The sequence below is a fragment of the Lacerta agilis genome, chromosome 2 (assembly GCF_009819535.1).
Source record: "Lacerta agilis isolate rLacAgi1 chromosome 2, rLacAgi1.pri, whole genome shotgun sequence".
NCBI classification, from domain to species: domain Eukaryota; kingdom Metazoa; phylum Chordata; class Lepidosauria; order Squamata; family Lacertidae; genus Lacerta; species Lacerta agilis.
This window is the reverse complement of record NC_046313.1, coordinates 18105140-18116528: the sequence shown is the minus strand read 5'-3', so window position 1 is coordinate 18116528 and position 11389 is coordinate 18105140. Positions and strand designations below refer to the sequence as shown.

General features: G+C 43.0%; 1 protein-coding gene across 1 annotated transcript in view; it reads right to left on the bottom strand.

Annotated features, from left to right (window-relative positions):
- Positions 1-980: 980 nt before the first annotated feature.
- ATAD5 (ATPase family AAA domain containing 5) overlaps positions 981-11389 on the bottom strand; it is a 28387-nt gene continuing 17978 nt past the window's right edge. Inside the window, exons 16-23 of the mRNA XM_033138751.1 lie at positions 10552-10664; positions 9482-9575; positions 8358-8422; positions 7541-7707; positions 5408-5588; positions 3968-4791; positions 2047-2214; positions 981-1735 (exon numbers count right to left, since the gene is read on the bottom strand). Coding sequence (XP_032994642.1) covers positions 1657-1735; positions 2047-2214; positions 3968-4791; positions 5408-5588; positions 7541-7707; positions 8358-8422; positions 9482-9575; positions 10552-10664 — 1691 coding nt within the window. The 3' untranslated portion in view covers positions 981-1656. The remainder of the gene's footprint in view (positions 1736-2046; positions 2215-3967; positions 4792-5407; positions 5589-7540; positions 7708-8357; positions 8423-9481; positions 9576-10551; positions 10665-11389) is intronic.

The following is an 11389-nucleotide window of genomic DNA, read 5'->3' as shown; positions in this document are numbered from 1 at the left end:
CTTGAGAGTCCCATGGACTGCAAAAAGATCAAACTTATCCATCCTTAAAGAAATCAGCCCCGAGTGCTCACTGGAAGAACAGATCCTGAAGTTGAGGCTCCAGTACTTTGGCCACCTCATGAGAAGAGAAGACTCCCTGGAAAAAACCCTGATGTTGGGAAAGATGGAGGGCACAAGGAGAAGGGGACGACAGAGGATGAGATGGTTGGACAGTGTTCTCGAAGCGACTGGCATGAGTTTGGCCAAACTGCGGGAGGCAGTGAAGGATAGGCGTGCCTGGCGTGCTCTGGTCCATGAAGTCATGAAGAGTCAGACACAACTGAACAACCGAACAACAACATTTCCTTTCAGAGCTGCTACTATCCTTATAGCTCCACATAGCAACTATGGAGGCTAAATCTAAAGAAAAAAGTTAAAATCGCTAACAAGTCTTGGATCATCTACTGTTTGCTTCTGCTGTCCAAAGTAACAAAACAAAGATGCAGTATGCTAAATGCTTGGATTTTATGAAACGTTTTGGATTCGTGGTGGAAGGTCTTAAATGATTGTCAGTTGATAGGCTTATATGGTGGTGCAGTTTCCATAGACAACAGGGTTGACCACTGTGAGAATGGAACCGTGGACTAGATAAGCATTTGGTTTGAGCAGGCAGGGCTCTTAAAATTACTACATTTTGCTGCTACTTCAAAAAGCTTTCCACAGCTCTTGATACAAGATCTTCTTATTGCTTCAAAGAGAACGGCACTAAGGATTTTAATGGTTTTGGGCTGCATTTTAGTACAAGCCATTCAGAGAACCTTAGTGATGGAGTGGCAAAGAGTTGTTATTAATATATACATATTGGCTATTTTCCCAACCTATCGACATGTATGCAGCAGTCTTCAGCAATTTTCAAATGCTTTCCTAGTTCAGAAGTATGATTAATGGTTATAACTGGGGATAATGTCTACTCTTACATCTAAAAGTCACCCTGCAAGAAATAGGATTCAAAGCCCATCCAGATATTTATTATTTCACTGTAGGTAAAAAAATTAAAAAATAACCCAGAAGAACTTCAAGTGTAGTGGTAGGAAAATATCAGATAGTATAAAAATAAAATGTACAGGGTTCCAGATAAATACAGATAAATATGACTATACAACCCAGTAGAACTTTTAGTATAAATTTACAAAACACAGATTATTTCTCCCAACTGGCTAAAGACCTTACTGTGTTGGTGAAGAAAACATTACTGGCTCATATGCACACACATAAAACCAAGCCCAAATGCAGCCTTTGCAATGAAACAGCAAAAAAGCTTACTGTTACTTCATTATCAGCTAGCTAATCTTTTCTCAAGTAGCACCATACTTATGTGGAAATTAGAAAAGCACCTTATAAACACGATATTATGCCTGAATATATGGGACAAAACCCACACCCTAAAAAGTCAGCCAATCCAGGAGTTGCAGCAATGGGCTTGATATGCTTCAGATTGTATTTGAACGCATCTGGTGTAGATTTCAACACATAGTCACTTCGCATTTGGAATGTGGAAAGTACCTTGGCAGTAGATATATACAAAATAGTTTGTATTTTTAAATACTTAAAAGATTCAAAATATAAGCAGCACTCTGTACATCATTAATGTATATTCAAAGGTACTACAGGTTTGTTTTATGGAAAGTCATTTGCCAGGCTGTTCAAAATTTCTCTTGGAAAATCGAAGTGAATTCCTTCAAGGTAGTGGAGAAATCTGTTGGAAAAGAAATGAAGAAACATGGTCTGTTTTCTTGAAAGAAAGGAAATAAGGAAGAAAGAAAGAAAGAAAGAAGGGAAAGAAAATGCAGTATGCTAAAAGTGACATGAAATTTACATGACTCTTCCCCAGTTGGGATATTTAATACATTTTGTCTACATGAATATCAGTTCTGATGCACAGGTTCTGTGCATGTCCACACAGAAGTCCCACCGAGTTTAATGTTAAGTGAGCATAGGATTGCAGTGTATGTCTCCTGATAAGATATGAACATGATTGTGTTGCTAATAACATGAATGGAAGATTACCTTCTTTTGGCTTTCCCCTGTTCTTTCTGTTTCTCCAACTTGCAGATGTTGCGGAGAATAGGCAGGTAATCCACTACACTTGCTTGTCTGTTACAAAGATTTAAAGAAGGTCTACTGGAAAATACAGTTTCGATTATTTCCAACCTCTTCTGTGCATTATGGTAAATGCTGCAAAAGAAAAGCACATAGGTTTTTCCCCGTCTCAGCTATAGTTTAACAAGAAATAACAGATTAAATTTCAGCAAATGTGCCCAATGTACAATCGCTGTTACACTGTGCTGAACTAGCATCTGTTTAATTCCTGAATTTTTATGATCCAGTTCTAGTATTTTCACCCTTATAGAACCCAGGATTTAGCCTCAAGCAAGCATCCCATTGAAAGCAAACATTTTTCAAATGTACTACAATTAATAAGTAGTTCTGATGTAGATCTCAAAGCTTATATCCTTCTTGGGAAGAGTAGATTGCAACCCTATTCAGTTTGAATCTGCTTGGGCATTGACCAATATTGCCTCCGGCACGTCTGAACAGACAAAAGCTGTTGTAGATGGTGGAGCAATACCTGCCTTTATTTCCTTGCTGGCTTCCCCCCATTTGCACATCAGTGAGCAAGCTGTGGGGGCTTTAGGAAATATTGCAGGTGATGGTTCTGCCTACAGAGACCTGGTTATTAAATATGGTGCACTTGAACCGCTTTTGGTTCTGCTTTCTGTTCCTGATCTCTTCTATAGCTCTTGGCTACCTGTGCAATGTAACCTGGACTCTGCCATAACAAGAACCCTGCGTCATCCATAGAAGCTATTAAACAATTTGATTGACATCCTATGCCCTTTTAAAATGTGGGGGTTTGAGGGGAGGGTTATTGGGTTGTTGGTTTTTCTTTTTGAGTATATATTTTGTGGTTTTATATTTCAATTTTGTTCTGTGAACAGCCCTGAGACCTCCGGGTATAGGGTGATTTATCAATTCAATAAATAAATAAATAAATAGCGTAAATTGTTTTGTGAGATTTGCCTGAAAAGTGGTATATGCATTACTTAAATAATAGGTTCAAAATTAGGTAGCATGTGTCCCAAATGGCAGGCTTAAAAGAAAGCCAGTCATAGAACTTCCAAATGTTGGCCAGGTTGTGTGTGTGTGTGACCTTTTTACCTGAAGAAGTGTGCATGTGCACACGAAAGCTCATACCAAGAACAAACTTAGTTGGTCTCTAAGTGCTACTGGAAATATTATTTTTAATTTTTAATTTTGTTTTGACTTTTTACCTGTGTCAGCCCACAGTCAGGCAGCTGACTCAGGATACTCAGCCAAAGCTTACTGACACCTGCAATCAATAATGTTGTTGCCGTTTCAATTCCAGAACACTGTTTTATCTGTTTATTTCTATGTTTTACCACCTCTTCCCAGTGCACAGGAAGGCTCAAACTGTGGGGAGGTGTAACATGGATGGCAGAGAAAACATTCCATGTATTTTACTTGCAAGGTCCTTTTGCTGTTAAAATCTCTTCCTTCCCTACATTTCACACATGACTGGGCAGTCCCGTATTTGAAAGATGGTTCTGCTACCACCTTTGTTATAGTTAAACTGAGGCTGAAAGCAGACGGGGGGGGGGGGAACTACTAAAAACCAGGCATCGCTAAGACTCCAACTAACATTAGAGTATTAGTGAATATTTGTAATAATTAAACAGTATTATTAGCCCACAACCAACATTCCATGGCTCTTCCAAAGCATACATGGAGTTACTGTGCAAGCAGTCTCCCTTGACTGCTTCAACTGCTTAGAGGTACCTCTGCAAATAAATATTCACAACATGAAAACGGAAGGGGGAAGCCTTTGCTCTCCCTGGAACTTTATATACTGAAAAAAGCATCCTTTTTCCTGTTCATTCAGTATACACCTGTGGTATTTTGACCTTACCTGGAATTAGCTATTGACTGACCAAAGTATAAATCGGCTCTGTCTTTTGAAACATTGAGTGCAAGTTCTTCCAATTCATCCTTCCCAGGAGTCCTGCTAGAGTTACTTTCCATAATTTTTGAAATCGTCTTAATGCACTTGTGAAAACTTAGTGCCTCCGCAGTTGCTTTCAGTTCAGTAGAGCTTTTGAAGTTCCACCAGTCATTATGCTCCATGCTGAACTCGTCCGACAGACCATTTTTTATCTTCCCTTTTGTCCAAACAAATTCCTCATATTTACATGATGGTTTTGATTCCTGACACCTCCTGTTGAAGCAATAATCTAAGAAAGACATATTGTCCACAAATTCAGTTACTGAATTTAGGCACTGGTATGCAGGTGCAGAGCTCTTGGCTTTTGTTGGCGTTCCACTGTCCAGTGCTGCTGTGTTACCCACCGCAGGTTCCAGTCCACCCTTTTCTTCTTCCAAGCATGAACTAGGCATGCCAGATGGTAAAGTAATGAAACCAGAATAGTCTAAATCACTTTCAAATAAATCACTATCATCTAAGAAAGCCGTAATTCTTTGGCGCTTTGTCCGTTTAACCTTTTTCACAGGGCTTGTTTCCTCTAAGCCATTGCTGTCCAAAGACTTATTATTTGAATTGTTTTCTGTAACTGTGTTACATGAAGGATTAGCCATTAGCGTTGGTTCTGGAAGTATATTAACTGGTAAAGGTAAAATGAATTCAAGATTGCTATAAATAAAGTCTATATTCTTCATCTGGAATTCTGTGAGCAGATCTGTCAGTCTACTCCAGTCTTCTTTTGTTGTAATTTCATGCTGTGAAAGATGGAATTAACTAATGAGTTTTAAATTTTTCTTTTAACAGATTTGTAGCATATACAGTCACTCTAAAGCAAGGGTGTCCAACTTCCAAGAGACTGCGATCTACTCCCAACTATAAATAAACTGGCAGTGATATAAGCTGTTTTGGGGGGAGGATGAGCCAAGGTTGTTGAGCTTTTTTTGGGGAGGTGGATCCCACAATCAACCAGTAGATCGCGATTGATCGGTTGGACAGGCCTGCTCTAAAGCATGCAAGCAATAAACAATAAAACAGATGCAATAGTATTTTCTAAAGCAGCCATTATGAGCACAGGACTGTGCAACTTTGGTTTAAGTGAGTAAGCAATATTTGTGTGGGTGTGTGTTTTGTAATTCCCTAGGAGTTCCCTCTTTAAAGTATTTTTCATGTGCCAACATGGCTGCTTGTCCATTCTACTTGGATAGTGCTAATTTGACTTCCACCTACAAAAATGCATGAACCAAACATTTTTTAAAAAAATATTTGAGATGCCACAATACAATCTGTTATAATAGTACAGTATTCTGTTTCATTTATGTCATTAATCAGCAGCATGCCCTAGGGAACTTCATTGTACCAAAATAAACGTACCTTAAGAAATTGGAACAAATCTTCGGAAGGCAAAAAGATGTTCTTAAGGCCAAGCAAGTTCTCAGTGCAGCCAGTGTCACATTTTGGAAGATTCGCTGGAGGGCCAGGTTTACTGATCTTGGAGCTGGTTGCATCTTCAATGCAAATAACCTGTTCTTTGCCACTTACCCCTCTCTCTCCTACAAATAAGAGTTTCAAATGGAATTCGTAACAATGATAAGCTCTGACAACAGTGTAGCAGTCCTGTTCCTTTTTATAAAAAAACTAGTGGATTCAGCCCGTTAAAATAACGGGCGCTAGAACATATGTGGTCATGCCGGCCACATGATCCGGAAGCTGTCTGCGGAAAAACGCATAAATAACGTTGAGGGGGAAATGAAGGTGGGGAGGGGTTGAACAGGCAGAGCGAGAAGGGCAGGAGAGGGAAGCACGTGGAGAGATCCTGCCGCCGGGCGCGCTTGCCTGGGAGTAAGTCGCGCTGAGGCGCTTCCTCCCGAGCAAGCGGCCCTGGTGAAGCCGGCAGGTCCGCGGAGGTGCCTGGGCAGGGCGAGCCCGGCGGCGGTCGGTTGCAACATCAGTGGCCCGGGAAAGCTGCCTGCACTAACTGCGAGCTCTGGGACACCCAGCTCTCTCACCTTGGGCTTGTCGAAAACGGGCGGGCTGTTCTCCATGCTGCTGCCTCCTCCTGCTCCTCCACCAGTCCGGGCTTTAGAGCAGAGGGGGCTGCAGCAAAGTTCGGCAGGTGACAGGCAGGCCGGGCTTCTGCAACCCTTGCCGCCGCCTCAAACCCCCCCCCCCCAATCTCAAAGGCCCAGGGGCGCAGCTTGGGGCTCCCCCCTGGGGCCGTCGCGGGGACAGCGCGCCGGTCGCGGCTAGGGGCCGCCTTGCCTCAGCGCTCCTCCTCCGGCTGCATCAGCGGTTCATGTGGGACTTGGACATGCCGCGAGTCGCGGCGGGGACGTCCCTCGATCGGGCCATGGCGCGACTCACGCTCTTGATTACCCTGATCCTGCCCGGTATCGCGCAGCAGGCCGCCTCCCTTCTTCCCCGCCGCCGGCTAGGTACCGACCCGCAGCTGCTCCGTGGTGCTTGACCCCATCTCCCTACAGCTGGAGACCGTGACTGGCTGGGTCCCTGTGGCCGTTGCCTGAGCTAACCTGACCGAGGGCATCCGGGAGACCGGGTAGGTAGGCGGGCGGGCGGGCGGGTTTTCGCCCAATGCAGCGGGTCAAATAGGTCCCTGGGGCAAGGCTGCGGTCCTAGCGGCTTCATCCGGGGCGGAGAAAAAAGTAGGAGCCCACGTCCCGTTTCTCCCTCCTTCCCTCCCTCCGCGTCTGGTGCGCTGCACAATGGCGGCAGCCGCGACTCCCAAGCTCCGGCAGAGGAGAGGCCGCGGCCTGCAAGAGCGGAGCAAGGAGGGAAGCGGGGGTGGTGATGGAAGCGGAGGTTGCGAGCGAGTGGGGGCCTCCAGAGCTGCGGCGCTCCGCAGGCCGGGCTGCTCTGGGCCGCTCCCGGGCTGCTAGGCCTCGGGGCTCTCCTTGTAGCGGCAGCAGCGGCAGCGTGGCCTTCCTCCTCGGCCGCCCCTCTCTTCTGGAGGCCGGCGTTCCATTTCAACGGCCCCGCTTCAACTGCCACCGCTGCTCCTGGCCAATGTCTCTCCATCCAATCCCTGTGTCCCTGGGGCACATGCGCAGTAGCGCAAACCCAGAGACACACGGACTGGACGCAGAGACACTTGCATTTTATATATATAGATATTTCTTGGAATACATTTTTTAAAATTTTGGATATTTTCTCTGCTGTCATTACTCATTTGATTGTTTACTTCTTTTAGTCTAGTTTCCCCTTGTTGCAGCTTCATTCTGTAATTTCCTCATCTGTTCTATGTTGCTTCTTCATCTATCCAATAAAAAATCACACTAATCATTCTAATAACAAATTCTGGTGACTGAGTGCCAACAGGATTGCATCCTAAAGGGTGTCATATACTCAGGTGAAAGCAGATGTATGCAGAAGTTAAAAACATTAAAAATACAAAAAAGCAGGCTGAGAATGCCATCAGCTGGAAAAGGAAACCATGTGCACTAATTTGTTCACCACTCTAGCTGGGCAGACTTGCTGTGCAGTACCATACCTTTTTCCTTTAAATAGCCGCCGCCACTTCGAACCCAGAACTGTAAGTACAGAATACTTTGTCTGACGTCACAATTATTTGCAGTTAACAAAGCAGCAAGATCTCTTATATCCATTCTTAAGTTCTCAGCCAAACAGAGAACTTGGAGATAGCTGGCAACATTTATCTAAAATAAAACAGATTGAAAAATTAATAATACAATTGGGGGGGGGGGACAACAGCAGCATGTTACTTTACATGGTAAGAATCTGTGCCTACTAACCAATGCTGTCTGCCATGAATGGGTAGTGTTTAAATACAACACATGTAAGCAAAATTTGAACATTTAGGGCAAGAGCTGTAGCTCACTGGTAGGGCATCTGCTTTGCATACAGAATGTCCCAGGTTCAGTCCCCAGCATCTCCAGGTACGACTGAAAAGTTGCTGCCAGCCAGTGCAGACAAAGCTAAGCTAGATAGATCAATCATCTTACTCAGTATAAGGCAGCTTCCTATGTTCCTAACTGCAGTGTTAAATCCCATTTAACTACTAAAAAGTACCGGTAGGTGGAAACCCAGCCAGATGGGCGGGAAATGAATGAATAAATAATAGATTGTTATAAGTCAACTGTGCTGTAAGGTGCATTATTTATAAAGATTTGCTGTCACTGCAGAGCTGTCTTAAAGCTCCTTGCATGGGGATGCTTGAACTAATGCATAAATTTCACAAATCTATAAATTCAACTGCAGTTGTAATAATAGTCTGGTCCACGTTTTGTCATACTAAAAAATCGTAAATTACCGTACTTGTTTTATATTCCAAAAGTGAAAGACTTACCACAGAAGGTATACTGAAGGTGATTTCTTCAAGGTAGCCATCAAATATTAAACTAAATGATGGATCTACACAAAAGATTCAGAAGTAAAGCCTTTTAAAAATTGACCATTGAGAATTATTTTAATGTAATATTAAAATGTGACCCCTGAACGTATATTACAACTGGAGAAAAGGAGAAAAAGATGGGGGGGAGGGGGGACAGAAGCCAGTCTTCAATGCTTCTACTCTCCAATAGCTCCTGAATAGGAAAATAGCTCCCACTGCTGTTCTGCCAACATTTATACAAGTCCTAGAGGAAGAGTTCACTCAGTGTAAAAACAGGTAAACTGCCCTGCGTTTTGTGTAGTATGGTGTAAGGTAAGGTAAAGGACCCCTGGACAGTTAAGTCCAGTCAAGGGCGACTATGGGGTTGCAGTGCTCATCTCGCTTTCAGGCCGAGGGAGTTGGCGTTTGTCCACAGACAGCTTTCCGGGTCATGTGGCCAGCATGACTAAATTGCTTCTGGCACAATGGGACATCATGACGGAAACCAGAGTGCACGGAAACACTGTTTACCTTCCCACCACAGTGGTACCTATTTATCTACTTGCACTGGTATGCTTTCAAACTGCTAGGTTGGCAGGAGGTGGGACAGAGCAACAGGAGCTCACCCTGTCACGAGGATTCGAACCTCCGACCTTCTGATCAGCAAGCCCAAGAGGCTCAGTGGTTTAGACCACAGCGGCACCCGCGTGGTATGGTGAATAACAAAGATGAAGGTGGAAACAGAAGTAGGGTGCCAACTTATGGGGTGAGACTCAGAGAAGACAAAATGTGGGCACAACAAATGGGGTTGCAGAATTAATTAGATCCACTATGCTGTTTCGAAGAGAGACCAGCCTACAAACAACCATAATAGCAACAGCATGTTTTGTTCCCTCAGCATAGAGTACTGAGAAGTAAACAGTTACTTTGAGCAGAAAGCACCCATAGGGAAAAGGGTTAGGCATCCCCCGCAGCACTGCCTGAGAAACCTCCTTGAATTCAAGATTTCAGACTGTTTTCTCAAACTCCAAAACAGAAATTTCACTGTTCTAATGTTCAATTAACAAGATTCTTGGAATCATAATAATAATAATACTCACCATTGGTAGTAAGAATGACAGGTCTCTTGGTAGTGCTCATGAATGTTTTTATTGCATTTAGAAATCCAACATCTTCATCAAATATTACATCAACCTATGAGAAGTGGAAGGTGTTTATTCATATAACGTCCAACAGATTTCATATTTGCTTTTTCTATTTTTCAAATGATTCCAGATCCGGTGTGATGTTTGAGTACAAAAATAGGATTGAATTCAGACTAAGTTAACCAAATATAGTTCCCATTGAAATCAGTGAGACAAGTCATTACATTCCCAATGAAATCAATGGGACTTAACTAATTTATTCTGCATCCAATCCATATATTTTTTAACAGTTTAAATATACAACATCAGAACTAGAATATGTGCAGTTCTAGATCAAATCAAGCAAATAAAATTCAGAATAACATCAGCAATTTTCTACCTCTCTTTTGCTAGGTTTTGGAATACTGAGAAAGCAGTGAGAGTGCTTTCCACACGTCGCTTGAAACCCAGTGCACTAGAGATGGCATTGTGAACCTTTTATCAGTTATACAAATGTAAAAAAAGAAAAGAAAGGAAGCCGACATAATTATGAATAAATAAATGAATAAATTTTAAAAGTACAAAAGTCCTCCAGCTCATTGACCATGTTTGGCAACAACATCCCTTGGAAACCTTAAAAGAAGCTGCTGCAGGAGAGACAATGTGAGCAACAGAGGGAGGTTTCTAGGACTCCGGTGAAACGTTCCCTTCTTATTTTTGCTGTTGGATGCTATATGCTGTTTAAGTAATCTTGTTGCTCTGGTTTCGCCAGAGGCGGCTTAGTCATGCTGGCCACATGACCCCGAAAAACTGTCTGCGACAAACGTCAGCTCCCTCGGCCAGTAAAGCGAGATGAGTGCCGCAATCCCAGAGTCGTTTGCGACTGGACTTAACTGTCAGGGGTCCTTTACCTTTACTTTAAGGTTGTATTATGGGAGTTGGGGGAGATATACAGCATAGCTGGCCAACTCTGGCCCTCTTTCCTTTATTCTGGATGGTGCTGGAACTTTTTTCTTCTGAAAGCAAGACCTGCATTTATGTCTTACCTCTTCAAAGAGGATAAGAGAAGTTGCACTTTTTTTATTGGAATCCTCTTCTCCAGTTTCCCTTTTTAAAGATTTGAGCTGCACTTTTTCTCTAGGCAAGCGTTCTGTATATCCTGAAGGAATAATATAGTGGGATCTGTATCAGTGGAAAATAAAGGTCCAGCAATGCTGCCAAAAGAATCACTTAAGCATGGTGACGTGTGCCACATATACATAAAAATATCTTCAGATTGCCCTTCCTCTCAAGTCTGATTTTACAATGATTTGTAATATCTAAGCAGTACATCGAGAGTTTGCTCATGCTCTCAACATTTTTATTCTGTAACATTTGCAATCATCCCCCAAGCAGCAACCTTTCGATTTAGCACTTGTCTGGTCTTGAATACATAGCCACTAACACAGATTGCACCCATGGCTCTCATTGTTCCTCTGCTGGTACTGAAAAGGATAGAAAGGAGGCAGGGAGCGCTGCGTGTCACCTTCATTCTGCTGTTCTAACACAGGGCTAGACCATGGAGGCTATACACAGTGCTTCTAAATCCATTCTATCCGAAACTCCAAAATAAGGCAATTATTTCTACATACTCAAAGAACCACAGAGATACACTGAATATATTTGTTTGTAAAGGGGGGGAGTTTTTTTTATAAACAAACTTGTAAGACTCAGTAGCTTCCAGCACCTCAATTAGTTTGAGGGTGTTAGTTGGGGAAGCGGGGGAGGAAAAGGAAGACCAAGGAGGTGAGGGAGAGGACATTGTTCTGCTTTTGTACCTGGAATAGCACATCAAGAGGTGTTTAGTTGGCAGAAAGAACAACCACCCTACATTTACATGGCTGC